The sequence below is a fragment of the Dendrobates tinctorius genome, unplaced genomic scaffold, assembly GCF_039654945.1.
Source record: "Dendrobates tinctorius isolate UK_male_01 unplaced genomic scaffold, ASM3965494v1 ptg000032l, whole genome shotgun sequence".
NCBI lineage: Eukaryota > Metazoa > Chordata > Amphibia > Anura > Dendrobatidae > Dendrobates > Dendrobates tinctorius.
In genome coordinates, this window is record NW_027361700.1 from 17,967,030 (window position 1) to 17,984,823 (window position 17,794).

Here is a 17,794-nt window from a genome sequence, read left to right on the forward strand (position 1 = left end):
AGCTTTCACCTAAGGGACATAAATCTGCAACACGTCCACATTTTTCCCAGATGTGTAAAGCTGGCCATGCATAAGACAGATAAGACCGAACCTGCACATCTGTATGGGGACTGCTGGTGATAGATGTTGGGATGGTGCCCAACGCTTTGTTCCTGAGGTAGAGCGGCCAGAGTTGTATGGCCATCTTGCCTCTCCCCATTGACGATATGCTTGGCTGATCCGAGATTGGGGGGCGTGAAGTATGCAACACCCTCAACAATGGCTTGGTATAGCATGGAGAGCTCAGGATTTATATACATTTTGCAGTTTACAAGCATTTATCGTCCCTGCTAGGGCCCTGTATAGTGGGTGACCTTTTACATGTAAATGTAGGGAGGTGTGAGACTCTCAATAGTATCCCACACTGTTTTGACATTCAAGAAAAAAAGTTAGCTGTACAATAAAAGGAAGCAAAGACAATGAATAACGTCTATGCTGCTATATTTACCTATGCCCAGACTATTTTGGTGACTCCTAAGCTTGTGTTCTAAATTCTGGTCACAAAAGGGTAACCCAAGTTATGGAGTGTGTGCACTATGTATTCTCAGCATCTCTGCACCTTGTGCGACCTGATCTTCCAGCACATCCAGACAGTCACATGCTGGGAGTTCCAGTTTGACGACTGTTGGCGAGCCATGGGTTACAGATCACTTTTGTAGAGTGATGGGTTTCCTATTCCTCCTTTTAAGGACACATTTTAAAAATTCATTGTGAATAGTAAAGGTGTCCTGTGTCTCTACTCCCTGTTTACCTTCCAATAAACCACCTCTCATCAAAGTACACAAGGGAATCTTTTTTTTTTTCTTTTGGATAACCTGGATGACAAATTTTACAGCTGTCTAAGTCTGTAATCACACATCCAAGAAAAACGGACCGATTACTTTTTTTTTTTTTTTTTTTTTTTCCCTAAGGTGTTATCTTAATTGATTTTTTTTTATACTGAATCAGGTAGACTGAGTTATTATCCATTGATTCATAGCAATGGATTAGTTAAAACAGATTAAACTTGGATGGAAAACTAAAGTACATGTTCTATGTTCCATCCATTTTACACAGATCCCCATAGACTTTAATGTCAGAACCTGAACCACAAAACGGATGAGAATGACATGCTCGGAGTCTCGTGAACCGGAGACACAAGTCCGCTTTTAGAAAGGATGTGTGTTTGGATAAATGACCGTAAACGCTATTGGTCCGTGCGCTGTCCGAGAAAGCAAACGGGCCGCACACGGACGTGGTACCTAGATGAGTGAATGCAGCCTAAGGCAGGGCCACACATGGCAGATGTGCAGAGAATATTCCGCTCTGTAAATCCATGGCAGATTACAGTACAGTAAGGATGAGGTCGTCAAAACGCCATCAGCATGCTCATTATATTCTTGAAAAGCCTTAGAAATCCTTAGGGTGAATTCACATGGATTTTTCAGGGTATTCAGCAAGGATTTACATCAGAAATAATTTGCTACAACTGGACTTGTCCTTGGCTGCTATAAGGGTAAATGCTAAATCTGAATGATTATGGAATGATGTATTTCCTATAATTTATGCCTGAAAGTGCCGTAAGTAAATCTGTGCCAGTGAGGTGCGGAGATTTGCTTGTGCCTCTAAATCTGGTAAGTTCCAACCGGCAACCTAGTAAGTAAGGCGGGCGTGTGAAACCCTGGCCTCTGCAGTGTAGTGTATGGTGTTATTGGACAGGTGAGAAAAGCTGTGCATTTCTCTGACCTGGAAAGAGTCCGCTCCAAAGACACATGGGATAGGTGTAATATACACGCTGCTTATCCCCATCCATACAGCAGTCATGCATCAGGGAAGTCTGGATCGGAAATACGATGGCCCCATAATGTACCTTTGTGTATTTGCTGTTTTATTTTTCTCCTGTTCATAAAGAATTTTGTATTTCTTTTATAAACGCAGCAGCACAATCTGAATAACGGGTATACTCGTTAGATGCATCGCTTCTAAAGATGAGTACAGTTCTTCCCAGAGTCTGACACAAAAGCCTATGGGCCTATTATACGGACCTGTAGGGAGGAGACCCAAGAGCAAACACCGGCAGAGGAGGGCCCCTGTGCAGCAACAAGTCCACTAGGTCATAATGCACAATTCCACTTACTTTGGAGGTGGAAGTGGTCCCTCTTACCTCTTGTGCCCCAGTGCGATGGTCCAAGTTGCACCACTCGTATGTCCGCCCCTGAATGGACCCCTTTGGTATAGGGGCCATGTTTGTTACATAAAGGTTTTTCAGCACCAATACAATGCTCAGCCGAGTGCTGGATATATGGCACTATGCTCCCCTATTTTGTACAATCCGCAGGTGAAACCGCAGGTCAAAAGACCTGCGGATTGCTCTGCGGTTTTGCCCTGCGGTTTTTCATCTCCTCAATGGAGGAGATGGCAAACCGCAGCAGAATCCGCAGAAAGAATTGACATGTCAATTCTTTCTACGGATTGAAAACCGCAGATAATCCGCGCGGAAAATTCCGCACCATCTGCATTGCGGTTTTTGATTCCCATAGGGAATCATGGTACTGTACACCGCAGCAAAATCCGCAGCGTGTGCACACAGCCTTAGTGTTGGCAGTCTAGGAGGAAAGTGTGGAATTGATTTTTTTTTTTTTTTTTTTTAACCTCTTAGGGCCTATTAATATGGGGTTGTCCCAGGAGTCGATAGCCCCTCAATAGCACACATGGTTTATACCAGGGCTGTGGAGTCGGTAAGCCAAACCTGTGACTCCGACTCCTCAATTTCCCTTACACCGACTCCGACTCCACGACTCCGACTCCGACTCCCACACATATTGCTTATATTTAAGTGAAAAATTTATTGTAGTACAATGTGAACCTCAGACATTTAATCATTTTTATGATCCAATAATCAAGATATTTAGATAGAACAGAATATATATTGGTGTACTACCCGGTTTTCATTCTTTTTGGTACAGATACGATATGGATAGACAGATATGGATAAATGGATAGAGCAGATTTCTAATCTGCTTTTGCTATTGAAAACATTATCTATGAGCTCAAAAACCTTTCAGGTGATGCAGTTTTTTAAAAAGATGATCAGCTTTTGCAGCTGAAAAACGTATCCTCAAAAAACACAGGAAAAACGCTGTGTGTGAATGTAGCCTTAGATCAGGAATATAACAGCCATTTATAGGACATTTCATAACTTTCCCAAACTCCTATGAAAAAATATTCAGCACATCCTGCATTGAATTACTGTACCCAATTTATTATATATTTTAGGAGTCGGAGTCGGTCCATTTTACACCGACTCCAACTCCGACTCCGACTCCACCAAAATGAGCACCGACTCCACGACTCCGACTCCACAGCCCTGGTTTATACAAGTTTTTTTTCCCATTAAGCGAATATAATGAAATGTCATTAATTATGGGACCAATTGCCTGAGCTGCCCTTTAACACCACAAGATATTTTGGTAAGATGGAGTCCTTCTTTTTGTAGCAGAATCGTACCTTTTCTATTCAGACACATTAAAAGGGTGTTCCATCCTCCAACTTTGCTCCCCTCTAATGAATAGGACAGGTACACGATACCCGCCAGTCGCATGTCTTATCATATATTGGTAGATGTGACATCACAAGCCCTGATGCAGAAGTGAGCGGAGCTGGAATACCCCTTAATTATTCAGGAACAAAGAGTAAATGAATACGCGCCATATATTCAGTGCATATAGACATAGGTCACAGTGGGTATGGAGCTCTATATTAACCTATAGATTGTATTGCAGGAAGAAAATAATAAATGTAATTTTTTTTTTAATCAGTCATCACACTAAGGGTGTGTGCACACGCTGCGGAATTTTCTGCAGATTTTGCAAAATCTGCAGGTAAATCCGCAGGTCAAAAGATCTGCAGATTAGCCTGCGGTTTTCCCCTGCGGTTTGACACCTGTACAATGGAGCAGGTGTAAAACCGCTGCGGATTCCGCACAAAGAAATGACATGCTGTGGTTTGAAACCGCAGCCAATCCGCTTGGAAAATTCTGCACCGTGTGCACTGCAGTTTTTGTTTTCCATTAATTATAATGGTACTGTACACCGCAGCAGAAACTGCTGCAGATCCGCAGGGCCAAAACCGCTGCGGATCTGCAGCAGAATCCGCAGCTTGTGCACACACCCTTAAATGTAAATGACTATACATGCGTCCCTCACATCGCACAGATCCTGTAATCCTACATACCTTTTACTACTGGGCCACTGACAAGGTGGTCTATTGTGCCGCTGTGGACCAACTTGTGACAGTTACTGCTGATAAAATTAGCTAATGTAATTTCCTCTGAATCATTTGCTTATCAGATGCGCAGAGCTGAAATCAGTTTGATTTTTATATTAAAGCTCAGAAGGAAATGTTCAGAAGTGGAAGATTTGTTGGAAAACAGCCACTTTCATCTGGATGCAGCTTGCACATCCTGCAGAAATAACCCCAGTCGCATAGGTGTCATGGATTTTCAGTGTAGGGATAGCAGCAGCCATAGTTGTTCATCATGGGCCACCTGATGCACAAATCTAGTACATAGTGACCTGCCATTCAGTGTCTGTAGCACCTGGTGACAGCTCCTATGGGGATCGCAATGGCTGCTTTGTGGTTGTCTCCAAGTCCAGGAATGTACTGATCTCCTGGTGGTAGATGAGCAGTAGCGGTGATGTGAGATGATACCTAGTGATAACGTAACTGTTAGTCACAGAGTGCCTGTAAAGAGAAGTATGTACGTGAGACATTTCCTTTTATGTCTGTCCTCTGGGGTGAGCAATACATTACTCTTCAGGCCTTCCTATAACCAATGCCACAGACATACACGCCCAGTGTGAGGCAGCCAAAAAACACTCACCCGAGGGCGCAAAATTCCTCATTACCTTAGTTTTAATATTTTATTTTTTTTTTTAAACACGCTTTTCTTTAGGTTACTAAACACTTCACATTACAGTTGAGACATCATAGGATCCTTCCCCACAGCCGATTAGATATCTAATGGCAAACACAAATGGTGTCCGCTTCTAACAGGGTAGTCGGAGAAAATCAGTAAGCGGGGGAGGTATAAAGTCCCAGCTGGTGCCCTCAGTGGCTTACAGCACGGGATATACAGTTACTCATTAGTCTAAGAGGAATCATTTAAACAGGACCTGTCACTTGCCGTAAATATGTCACCTCGTGTAAATGCCGCTGTTGACTTGATTCTGGCGTGATTTTTCTCTTGCTTCCTGGGATATTCCCCTCTTTTCTGCATGTTAGTCTAGTCTTTTTAGCCACCTCAGCTTGTTCAACAAAGGCTCTCATTAGAAATAGTTGAGAAACACGCCCACTTGGCAAAAAAATTTGATTTGTACTGGATATAAGGAAGAGTTGCTGTATCTCGGGAACAGAGAGGCACAGGAACCAAAGACACAGTGCCAGATTCAGGAGAACATTGGTAGGAACACCAGGTGAAAAATAAATGATATATTTACAGGTCTTCATTAATAGATTAGGGACTTTTATAGTATTAAAACTGATTCAATTGAAGAGATGAACAAGGAGATAAGGGTAATAAGAGAATGGCCATCATAACTGTGCTTCCACTGATTGTGCCACTATTGTCTGTGAAGTACGTAGCCGGCTAAGAGCATAGACCTGTTCATTGTGGTTTGTCCTGATGAAGAGGTATGTGCACCTCGAAACACGCTGACCGATAAAACCGCATCCATACCGCTTCTGTCTTTTTGATCGTATACTAGATCCTTGGCAGTGTGGGTTGTATAGCCACGTTCATCTCCAAGTTTGCTTAGAATAGCCATCATAACTCTCCTTCCACAACTGTGCCACTATTGTCTGTGCTCAGTGGCTGAGAAGTATGTAGCCGCTAAGACCATAGGCCTGTATGTGTAATACACTAGTCTCTATAGTCGGTATATGGCGTGCTTGACCACATAGATGACCACCTCACAAGGTCATGGATAGTCTTCAAATGATTGTCTCAAAATTGGGAAGATTTTTGTCAGACTTGGGGTATAACGTGTCTCTATAGGTTAGAAATAAACCAGCGTATATCCAAGTGGACTGAGGTTTTAGTGTCTACATCATTGCCCATAAACATCTGTCCTGACTCCCCTCTGCCAAAGAGTATTGCAATAGGAGCCATGAAATATCTGCCAGGCACATCTAGTCCTGCTTGATTCATAGTTTAAAGGGTTGTTCACCCTTTGGGGGACCATTTTTTTTTCTTTTTATTTAATTGCATCTATTTGGGGCTAAAAATCATTTTTGCAAATTAGTTTCATTAAAAATGTTGTACCTTTTGACTTTGCTAGTGACTTCTCCTGGGTACTGGAGATCCTCTCATCCTATTAGCGGCAGATGTGCAGTATCCAGCTGTTACCACTATAGAGTTGGCTCCACAACTAATCGCATCCTACCGACAACACAAAAGCTGATCGGGGGTGATAGAGGGGTCGCATCCCCACCAATCTGATAGGCCATCGATATAGAAGTATCCCTTTATCCAAAAGGTTGGATGGATCACTGCTATTGACAGAAGTCGCTGAGTGTCAGTATGACTGTCTCAGTACTCAAGATTGTTAGCAGATCATAATGAAATTAGCAGTAACTGCAGACATGCACTACGTATTTGAAAGTAGAACCCCCATCATGCTTTCATTGTTGATATTCAACCATGATAATTGACTGGACATGGGTATTATAATTTCCTTATACTTCTTACACTAGTCCGTGCCCTACTATGTTCACACTAGGCGTTTTTGCTGCATTTTTTGTTGCACTTTTTAATGAAAATTTTAAGCTGTGTTTTACAGTACCAGCCAAGTCTGAGATTTCAGAAATCTCATGCACACAGCTTGTTTTTTTGTCGTCCGTATTTTGTGCTGTGCATGGTTTTTTGCAGAATAGAGCATGTCACTTATTTCAGCGTTTTTCACCCATTGAAAGTAATGGGTGGTTAAAAAAGCAGTTATCAGGTTTTGCTGCATTTTTGTGCCAAAACCTTATGAAGTAGAATGATTTAACTTTTTTTGTGTCACTAAACTTTATCAGCATGCACAAGAGACAAATGCTGCATGACAGAAATGCAGCAGAACCTTTTTTTTCCTTCAGTTTCTTTACTGCCAAGGTTTTGATGCAGAAAAAAGTAGCAAAAACGCCACTTGAGAACATACCCTTAGGCTGCATTGTGTGGGCCGAACCTCCTCCGGTCAGCTCCGCCTCTGTCGGCACGCGGCCTGCGTACCCTATCTTTAGCATTGGGTACGCAGGCCGTTCGGATGAATGCGGATGCGTCTTTTTGACTATGCAGCGACCTACGCCAAACGCAGCATGTTGCATTTTGGTGCGGTGACCGCACCATCAACAAGACTCATGCGCAGGCATCCGCATTCATCGCATGCCGACAGAGGCGGACCTGACCGGAGGAGGTTCAGCCCACACAATGCAGGGCGCCTCTCGCCAGCCTAACCTCTGAATTAAGTAACATGTTTTTGAACATCTTATTGCATTTAGTAGACCTGTTAGAAGAATGTTGTTGTCTTCATGAAATGATTTTGAAAACAATATTTTCATAAAAATTTGACCTGCAGTGTAAAGCATAAGGGGACTGAGCGACCACCTGAATGTCATTTCAATTTTAAACTCCCTCAGTTTCCCAATAGAAAGTACAGCTTAGTTAGCGTTTATACGTTTGTATCTTCTGTCCACGTTTCTCCATAGTTTTTGTTCTGAATGTAAGATAAAGTTACAGTTTGAAAATGGCAGCGCTGCATGGTGGTGGAGCAGCGCCCTGAACAGCCTTTCAGTTTTAAACTCCTTTGGTTTCCCAATATACAGTGCAGCTTACTTAGCCTGAGAATTCATCCTTGAAATGCTGTGTTTTATCAGCATTATCTATGCCATGAAGGGAAATGGATTCCAAATGGAGGAAGGAGGAGAAACGATCCTGAAGGATAACAAATTTTTTATGTGCATTCTGTTTTAATGACGTTGTTATTGTATGCGACCAATGATGTTCTATAGCAGGGGTGGGCAATTAATTTTCCCAAGGGGCCGCATGAGAAACTGGCACTCCTGTGGAGGGCCCAACCAATCGGCTGAACTTAAAGGGGCGGTCCAAAACCAAAGGTGAATTTCATATTAAATGTATATCTATTCAGTGTAATTCTCTAATCTTGTTTTCTAATATACTTCAATGAAACATTCTCTAATGTATCCTCTATATTCTGACTTCTTGTATTTATTTATTTATTTATTTTTTTACGTCCCATGACACTTTTTTTTTTTTGATTCACCAGTGCATGCTGGTATACTCAAATGAGCTGTCATCAGGGGGCAGATGCTGCGGACACTGCCACAGCCTCTGCCCCTCTCTGTACAAGTTTTCTGTGCTATATTCCTTTGAATGCACAGTGACAGTGCGCTCCCTTGCCGGTGCTAAGGGGAAGAGATGACCCGGCAGGCACCCGTCCTGTCTCTGAAACAGATGACACTTCATTTCATGATGAGGAAAGCAGCTGTGGCAGCTGCCTCCTAATGATGTCCTGTACCGCAAAATGCACTGGGATTCTCAAAAAAAAAAAAGTCATTGGAAGTAAACAAAAAAAAGTAGAGTGGGAAAGGGAGAAATTTTTTTATTTGAAATATATTAGAAAAGTGAATAGATTATTGAATTAAATTTAGCATGAAAGTCACCTTCGGTTTCGGATCACCCTTTAATTCTGCATAGTATTAATTTCATAACTTTATAAAAAGCAGTTGCTTATGTGATTAAGTTTACATGAGCATATAAAAAAAATCATTATTTTCATCCAGAAAAAGACGATTTTGCATCTGTATTGTCAACCGTATAGCATCCATTTTTATACATCAGAAGTGACTAAAATTTACAAATGGAACTGCAGCACAGTGGCTCAGTTTTCAGCACTGCAAAGCTGGGGTCCTGGGTTCAAATCCCACCAGGGACAACATCTGCAAGGAGTTTGTATGTTCTCCCCGTGTTTGTGTGGGTTTCCTCCGGGTACTCCGGTTTCCTCCCACATTCCAAAGACCTACTGATAGGGAATCTAGATTGTGAGCCCCAATGGGGACAGTGGTGATAATGTGTGTAAAGTGCTGTGGAATATGATAGCGCTATATAAAAAATAAAGATTATTATTTATTAAAAATCGGATGCTATATGGATGATTCATATGGGATTCATTTTTTTAGAAAATTTTTTGCACACCCATAGACTTCAACAAGCAAGTCTCATCCGAAATACAGAAGAGACCGGTTGGTGCTGTGATCTTTCTCACACAGACATTTTCTGACTGTAATCTGGATAACCCAATTCCAAAACATTGCTCCTAGTGCTCTGTCTGAGGTCGGGTTTATTTTTTTTTTTCCACAGACAGCACTTGGACAAATATTACATTCATGTGAACATAGCCTGACAATGCTTGTTGCAATGAAGCTTATCGTAACAAGTAATAGCAGTTGCTCAAGCAATAAATTGGGAACATTGGAAAAATGTTGTTCCCCACCTCTATTCCACATGCAGAGATCCACCTCACATAAGGGGCAGGAGCTGACAGGAATCCTTACTGCAGTCTATGGAGTGGATGTGATAAGTCACAGATCACAGGGGGGAGCACTATGGGGGACTTAACCCTTACCTCTCCTGCACAGGACATACAATAGCACAAGCTGGGAGCAAAGTGGGAGGTAAGGGTTAACCCTCGTACAAAGATGAGGAGGCAGCAGAATACATGGTGGGGGCAGAAGAGCAGTTTGGGGAGCACACAGAATATCCCCTCTGCAGGCTGCATGTAGTGAAGGTGAGGGGGCACTTCACTGCTGGACCCCATATTCAGTAGGAATACTGAGCCCCAGTGTTTTATCTTCTATCAGCTGCCAGGAAGATCCAGGGAGAATTAGTGGCCACTAAATAGCCGCTCTCCCTGAACATAAACTGCAGCCCCACAAATTTCACTCCACAGTGTGAAAGGCAACACAGGTGCAACAGTGATTCCAGTGGTGATAGGAGCACTTGGAGCAGTGACCCCTAAGTTGGAGGAATGGCTACAACAGATCCCAGGAGCAAAATCTGAGTTCTCTGTCCAGAAAAGCGCAATACTGGGAACAACTAAGATCCTGCGCAGAACCCTCAAACTCCCAGGCCTCTGGTAGAGGACCTTAGAATGAGAAAGGAGATGTATGTATATATATATATATATATATATATATTTTTTTTATCCGTTTGCATGCTAAAAAGAGACAGCTAGCACAGAATAACTGTTGAAACCAAGTGCAGGAGCTCAGTGCACCCTTGGTGTGGCCAAACAGTTAAGTGTGCCTCCCCACATCCTTGTTTTCCATCTATCTCCACCTTTCGTTGTCTCTGTAAAGCCAGATCTGTCAATTAAAATAGAAGTAAGGCAGAGATAGAAGGAAAAAAAAAGTAGATGGGAAGGTGCAATGAAATGTTTGGCCACACCAAGGGTGCACCAAGCAACTGTATTTGGTTTGAACAGTCATTCTTTGCTGACAAACTCCCTTTAAAAGGATTCGGTCTGCACAGTATGACTGTTCAAACCAAGTACAGGTGCTTAGTGCACAAAAGCTTGGCCAAACAATTAAGTGCACGTTTCCTTCTACTTGTTCTCCATTTATCTCTGCTCTCTATGATGCAGTGAAGAGCTAGAGCTGTCAGTCATAGAAAGTGGGGTGGAGATACAGGGAAAATGAGTGGGTGGGAAGGTGTACTTAATTTAGCTATACCTTTGTGCACAAAGCACCTATATGTGGTTTGAACAGTCATTCTATGGTTATAGTCCCTTTAAAAATGTATAAAATGTGTGTGTATATATAATATATGCATGTACACATACATAGATAAATACAATGATAGAACGGTCTACAGATCTGAGGATAGCCCTATGCATATCCTAGTGTCGTGTCATATGGATTTTATCCCTGCTGGATATCTGTCTCTCCAGCACATACTACTGGAGCTCCAGTAATCCAGTGTTTCGGCTTATAAGATTTATTGCCCACATGCATTTCTTAAAATGAGATTGAAATCCAAACTATTTGCTAGAGTCTGTGAATCTAGGTCACTTATGTGTGTTTTCTTTCTCTCCTAGTTTTGGCATAAAGCATGCTTCCACTGCGAGATCTGCAAGATGACTCTGAATATGAAGAACTACAAGGGATACGATAAGAAGCCATACTGTAGCGCGTGAGTGACAAATGACCAAATGTGTAGTCAGTTCTCAGCAGCTCACACGTCACTGCACAGCACTGCGCGCTCAATACCATGTGAAGGGAGCACAAGCTGCTGCTTGTAAAGGGATGGTGCCACCCACCACAATCTTACACACAGATCACATAGATCATTTTATCATTTGTATAGAAAAATGGCCTTGGGGCACTTCTTGTTGTTTTGTAATGGACACCCATTAAATCATTTAAGGATTATTGTGTTATTTTGGCAAAATAAAATAAATACCATAAATTAAACTGCCTGACACGAGAATCACAACACTACAGTATATTGTTAGGTTAATAACTCCTAAAGTGTCCAGTCACGCCACTTAGAATTGTAGGAAACCTATTCTACATTTGAAGTGAGACCTGTAATAGTGGCTGTTCTCAGGCTATGTGCGCCCACAATTTTTTAGACCTGAAATTAAGCAAAAACTCCAAGTCTTACAAAACTCCTCAAAATCTTTGAGTTTCCACACAGTTTTTGCTCTGAAAACTCAACTAAGTAAAAAGACTTGATGTGAACATAGCCTCATGCCTCCCAGTTTTCCGTGCCTTAAAATTGAGCTTTGTTAGGTGGGTTGGGAAGATTGATTTGAGCACAAATGGTTTGCGAATGGAGATTTGAAAGGGTTGTCTTTGTTTTATACAATCTAATTGTAATGTATATGAAAAATTAATTACGTTACTAATATGTAGTGATTAAAAGTTTGATATGTATTATTTCCCTGGGTAGCAAAGCCTTCGCTCCTTGCTATTGCAGCTCTGAAAATGGTTAGAGGTACAGTGCCTACAAGTAGTATTCAACCCCCTGCAGATTTAGCAGGTTTACACATTCGGAATTAACTTGGCATTGTGACATTTGGACTGTAGATCAGCCTGGAAGTGTGAAATGCACTGCAGCAAAAAAGAATGTTATTTCTTTGTTTAATTTTTTTTTAAATTGTGAAAAGTTTATTCAGAGGGTCATTTATTATTCAACCCCTCAAACCACCAGAATTCTGTTTGGTTCCCCTAAAGTATTAAGAAGTATTTCAGGCACAAAGAACAATGAGCTTCACATGTTTGGATTAATTATCTCTTTTTCCAGCCTTTTCTGACTATTTAAGACCCTCCCCAAACTTGTGAACAGCACTCATACATGGTCAACATGGGAAAGACAAAGGAGCATTCCAAGGCCATCAGAGACAAGATCGTGGAGGGTCACAAGGCTGGCAAGGGGTACAAAACCCTTTTCAAGGAGTTGGGCCTACCTGTCTCCACTGTTGGGAGCATCATCCGGAAGTGGAAGGCTTATGGAACTACTGTTAGCCTTCCACGGCCTGGACAGCCTTTGAAAGTTTCCTCCCGTGCCGAGGCCAGGCTTGTCCGAAGAGTCAAGGCTAACCCAAGGACAACAAGGAAGGAGCTCCGGGAAGATCTCATGGCAGTGGGGACATTGGTTTCAGTCAATACCATAAGTAACGTACTCCACCGCAATGGTCTTCGTTCCAGACGAGCCCGTAAGGTACGTTATTTTCAAAGCGTCATGTCAAGGCTCGTCTACAGTTTGCTCATGATCACTTGGAGGACTCTGAGACAGACTGGTTCAAGGTTCTCTGGTCTGATGAGACCAAGATCGAGATCTTTGGTGCCAACCACACACGTGACGTTTGGAGACTGGATGGCACTGCATACGACCCCAAGAATACCATCCCTACAGTCAAGCATGGTGGTGGCAGCATCATGCTGTGGGGCTGTTTCTCAGCCAAGGGGCCTGGCCATCTGGTCCGCATCCATGGGAAGATGGATAGCACGGCCTACCTGGAGATTTTGGCCAAGAACCTCCGCTCCTCCATCAAGGATCTTAAGATGGGTCGTCATTTCATCTTCCAACAAGACAACGACCCAAAGCACACAGCCAAGAAAACCAAGGCCTGGTTCAAGAGGCAAAAAATCAAGGTGTTGGAGTGGCCTAGTCAGTCTCCTGACCTTAACCCAATTGAAAACTTGTGGAAGGAGCTCAAGATTAAAGTCCACATGAGACACCCAAAGAACCTAGATAACTTGGAGAAGATCTGCATGGAGGAGTGGGCCAAGATAACTCCAGAGACCTGTGCCGGCCTGATCAGGTCTTATTAAAGAAGATTATTAGCTGTAATTGCAAACAAGGGTTATTCCACAAAATATTAAACCTAGGGGTTGAATAATAATTGACCCACACTTGTATGTTTAAAATTTACTAAAATTTAACTGAGCAACATAACTTTTTGGTTTGTAAGATTTATGCATCTGTTAATAAATCCTGCTCTTGTGTGAAGTTTGAAGGCTCTAACTTATTTGCATCTTATCAAACCTGCTAAATCTGCAGGGGGTTGAATACTACTTGTAGGCACTGTATGTCCGTCAGAGGGAATGTCGTGACGTGGCATGCCCATCAGAGGGAATGTTGTGATGTGTAATGCTCATCAGAGGGAGTATCATGACTTCGCATGCCAGTCAGAGAGAGTGTTGTGACGTGGCATGCCAGTCGAGAGGGAGTGTGGTGATGTGGTATGCCCCTCAGATGGAGTGTGGTGACGTGGTATGCCCCTCAGAGGGAGTGTTGTGATGTGGTATGCCCCTCAGAGGGCGTGTCGTGACGTGGCATGCCCGTCATAGGGAGTGTCGTGACATACCAGGAAGGATCTTTTATCAAATTCTTAAACAACATGTATGTCAGTACCTGGATAAGAATGAAGTGATTAAACAGAGTCAGCATGGGTTTGTAACTAAGTCATGTCAGACTAACTTAATTTCCTTCTATGACGGAATCACTGATTGGGTGGATCAAGGAAATGCTGTAGATATAGTATATCTTGACTTCAGCAAAGCATTTGACAAAGTCTCTCATACAATCCTTATTGAAAAAATGACTAAGTATGGAATGGACAAGGCAACTGTTAGGTGGATTCATAACTGGCTTAGTGATCGGACCCAAAGAGTGGTCGTAAATGGCTGCACATCCAGTTGGAAGAATGTCTCAAGTGGGGTACCACAGGGCTCTGTTCTGGGCCCAGTATTGTTCAACATCTTTATCAACGATTTAGATGAAGGAATTGAGGGTAAACTGATTAAATTTGCTGATGACACAAAGCTAGGAGGGATAGCTAATACTGGAGAAGAGAGAGAGAGGATTCAAAAAGATATAAATAAACTGGAGCAGTGGGCAGCAACTAACAGAATGGTTTTTAACAGGGAAAAATGCAAAGTACTACATCTGGGCAATAAAAATGAAAAAAGCATACACAGAATAGGAGGAATAGGGCTAAGCAACAGCACATGTGAAAAAGACTTGGGTATACTAATAGATCACAGACTGAATATGAGTCAACAGTGTGATGCAGCAGCAAAAAAGGCAAATGCAATTCTAGGATGTATTAACAGAAGCATACAGTCTAGATCACGTGAAGTCATTATTTCCCTCTACTCCTCTTTGGTCAGACCTCATCTGGAATATTGTGTCCAGTTTTGGGCACCCCTTTTTAAAAAAGACATAAACTGGAGCAAGTTCAGAAAAGAGCGACCAGAATGGTGACCGGTCTGCAAACCCTGTCTTATGAGGAAAGGTTGCAGGATTTGGGAATGTTTAGCTTGCAAAAGAGAAGACTGAGAGGAGACTTAATAGCTGTCTACAAATATCTAAAGGGCTGTCACATTGTAGAAGGATCATCTTTATTCTCATTTGCACAAGGAAAGACTAGAATCAATGGGATGAAACTGAATGGGAGGAGACAGAGATTAGATATTAGAAAAAACTTTTTGACAGTTAGTGATCAATGAGTGGAACAGGCTGCCACAAGAGGTGGTGAGTTCTCCTTCAATAGAAGTCTTCAAACAGAGGCTGGACGGTCATCTGTCGGGGATGATTTAGCGAATCCTGCTTTGAGCAGGGGGTTGGACCAGATGGCCCAAGAGGTCCCTTCCAACTCTACGATTCTATGATTCTATGTGACATGGCACGCCTGTCATAGGGAGTGTTGTGACGTATGCCCCTCAGCGGGAGTGTTGTGACGTGGCATGCCCGTCATAGGGCGTGTCGTGACGTGGCGTGCCCGTCAGAGGGCGTGTTGTGACGTGGCGTGCCCGTCAGAGGGCGTGTCGTGACGTGGCGTGCCCGTCAGAGGGCGTGTCGTGACGTGGCGTGCCCGTCAGAGGGCGTGTCGTGACGTGGCGTGCCCGTCAGAGGGCGTGTCGTGACGTGGCGTGCCCGTCAGAGGGCGTGTCGTGACGTGGCGTGCCCGTCAGAGGGCGTGTCGTGACGTGGCGTGCCCGTCAGAGGGCGTGTCGTGACGTGGCGTGCCCGTCAGAGGGCGTGTCGTGACGTGGCGTGCCCGTCAGAGGGAGTGTCGTGACGTGGCGTGCCCGTCAGAGGGAGTGTCGTGACGTGGCGTGCCCGTCAGAGGGAGTGTCGTGACGTGGCGTGCCCGTCAGCAACCGCCAGTGAAACACTGCACATTCACTATTTTCCTGAGCGGAGTACAAGTTTAAATGGTAATATTTGGTCACATTAGGAGAAAGATTTTTTTTTTTCCTGTTTTTTTTTTTTTTACGCTTGTGCAGGTTATTGACATACAAAACCTAGCGCGAGTACCAGTATCGCGATTGCTGATGGATGTATTGCTTTTCATGACCCTCCATCTGCAGCAATTTCTTATATTAGAAAGAAGGCATTGATGATTAGAGACAAAAATAGCTCGGAACTTCTACTTGATGTATACATTAGTAAGTTGGCAATATTAATGCTTCCCACACAGCTCTTTTAAAGCAGATCTGTCACCAGATTTCACAACATAAATTGCACACATTTACTAAATGGATCTTAGACCTGATGCACTGTATACTTAAGTTTTGGCCGATATAAGGTGTGGCCATCAATTTTCAGGGCTTATATACATCATTCAGTAATGCTGTATATAACCCCCTTACCTGACTTGGATGAGCTGAAAAATAAGTTTTATTACGCTCACCTGCGGGGCGGTCCGGTCTGATGGGTGTTGCGGGTCTTATTCCGGCGCCTCACAACTTCTTCTGATTGCTGCCCTCTGCTGCTTGCTTCTTGTGGATGACACGTCCTTGCATCATTCACACAGGCTCCCCGCCATCGCGCTCCTCCGCAGGCGTACTTCTCTGCCCTGTTGAGGGCAGAGCAAAGTACTGCCGTGTGCAGGTGCCGGGGCTCTTTGAGCTTTTCTAGCACTGCAGTACTTTGCCTGCCCTCAACAGGGCAGATCAGTACGCCTGCGCAGGAGTGCGATGGCGGGGAGCCTGTATGGATGATGCAGGGTCGCATCATCCACACAAAGCAAGCAGGAGGGTGGATGAATGTCATCTGCTCAATGCAGTCTTTTATTTCCCATTGACTTGCATTGGGGTCGGGTTTCGGGCGAAACTCCAACTTTTTTTTGCCCTAGTCGGACCAGTTTCATCTGAAACGAATTTTGTTTCATGAAACCCGATCCGACTAAAGTCGCTCAACTCTAGTGGAGATCATAAGAAGATGGGAGGCGCCAGACCAAGACCAACGACACCCATCGGACTGGACCGCCCTGCAGGTGAGTGCAATAAAACTTATTTTTCAGTTCTTCCAGGTCGGGTTGGGGGCTTATATCCAGCATTATTGAATGCTGTAGATAAGCCCTGAAAGGTGATGGCTGCATCTTTTATTGGCCAAAACTGCTGACAGGTTCCCTTTAACTCAGTCTCTGCCCACCCAGCCTGATTAACAGCTCCTCAGTGTCCCTCCTCCCTGCTGCTGCTTAGGTCTCACACTGCTCAGCACAAGCTTCAGCTGTAACTCAGGCTACGTCATCCGAGACTGAATACACTTGGATTCATGAGCTATTTAACTGTATAGTGAGACTCCTAAAGTGCACATTTTTATAACCAGAGTTATCCTGCCATTTTGACATAGATTGTTTTAAGCAGGGCTGTGGAGTCGGTAAGCCAAACCTGCGACTCCGACTTCTCAATTTCCCTTCCACCGACTCCACGACTCCAACATATATTGCTTATATTTAAGTGAAAAATTTATTGTAGTACAATGTGAACATCAGACATTTAATCATTTTTATGATACAATAATCAAGACATTTAGATCGAACATAATATATATCTATTGGAATACAACTTAAGAACACAAACTGTAATAAATTGTAAATATGTAATACACTGTAATATCTATTACATATGTACGTGTGTATGTATGTGTGTGTATATATATATATATATATATATATATATAGATAGATAGATAGATAGATAGAGAGATATATATCTATCTATGTAAGTGGCAAAAAACAGTTTTCAACAAAAACCTACTAAATAACATTTGTGCAGTCTATGAATTTGTTCTAAGAAATAGAATTGCCTCCATCAGATCCTCCTTCATAGATGACCTAAAATCTGACCTAGTAATTTTAAGGCCAGAGAACAACCTCTCTATACTAACTTGGGTTGGAGGCAAAGCTGTAACCACATGGGC

At 43.0% G+C, this 17,794-nt stretch overlaps 1 protein-coding gene across 1 annotated transcript in view; it reads left to right on the forward strand.

Moving 5' to 3' along the window:
* Positions 1-17,794, forward strand: part of LASP1 (LIM and SH3 protein 1) — a 74,007-nt gene that overhangs the window by 5,187 nt on the left and 51,026 nt on the right. Inside the window, exon 2 of the mRNA XM_073572521.1 lies at positions 11,172-11,266. Within this exon, the coding sequence (XP_073428622.1) occupies positions 11,172-11,266 (95 nt within the window). The remainder of the gene's footprint in view (positions 1-11,171; positions 11,267-17,794) is intronic.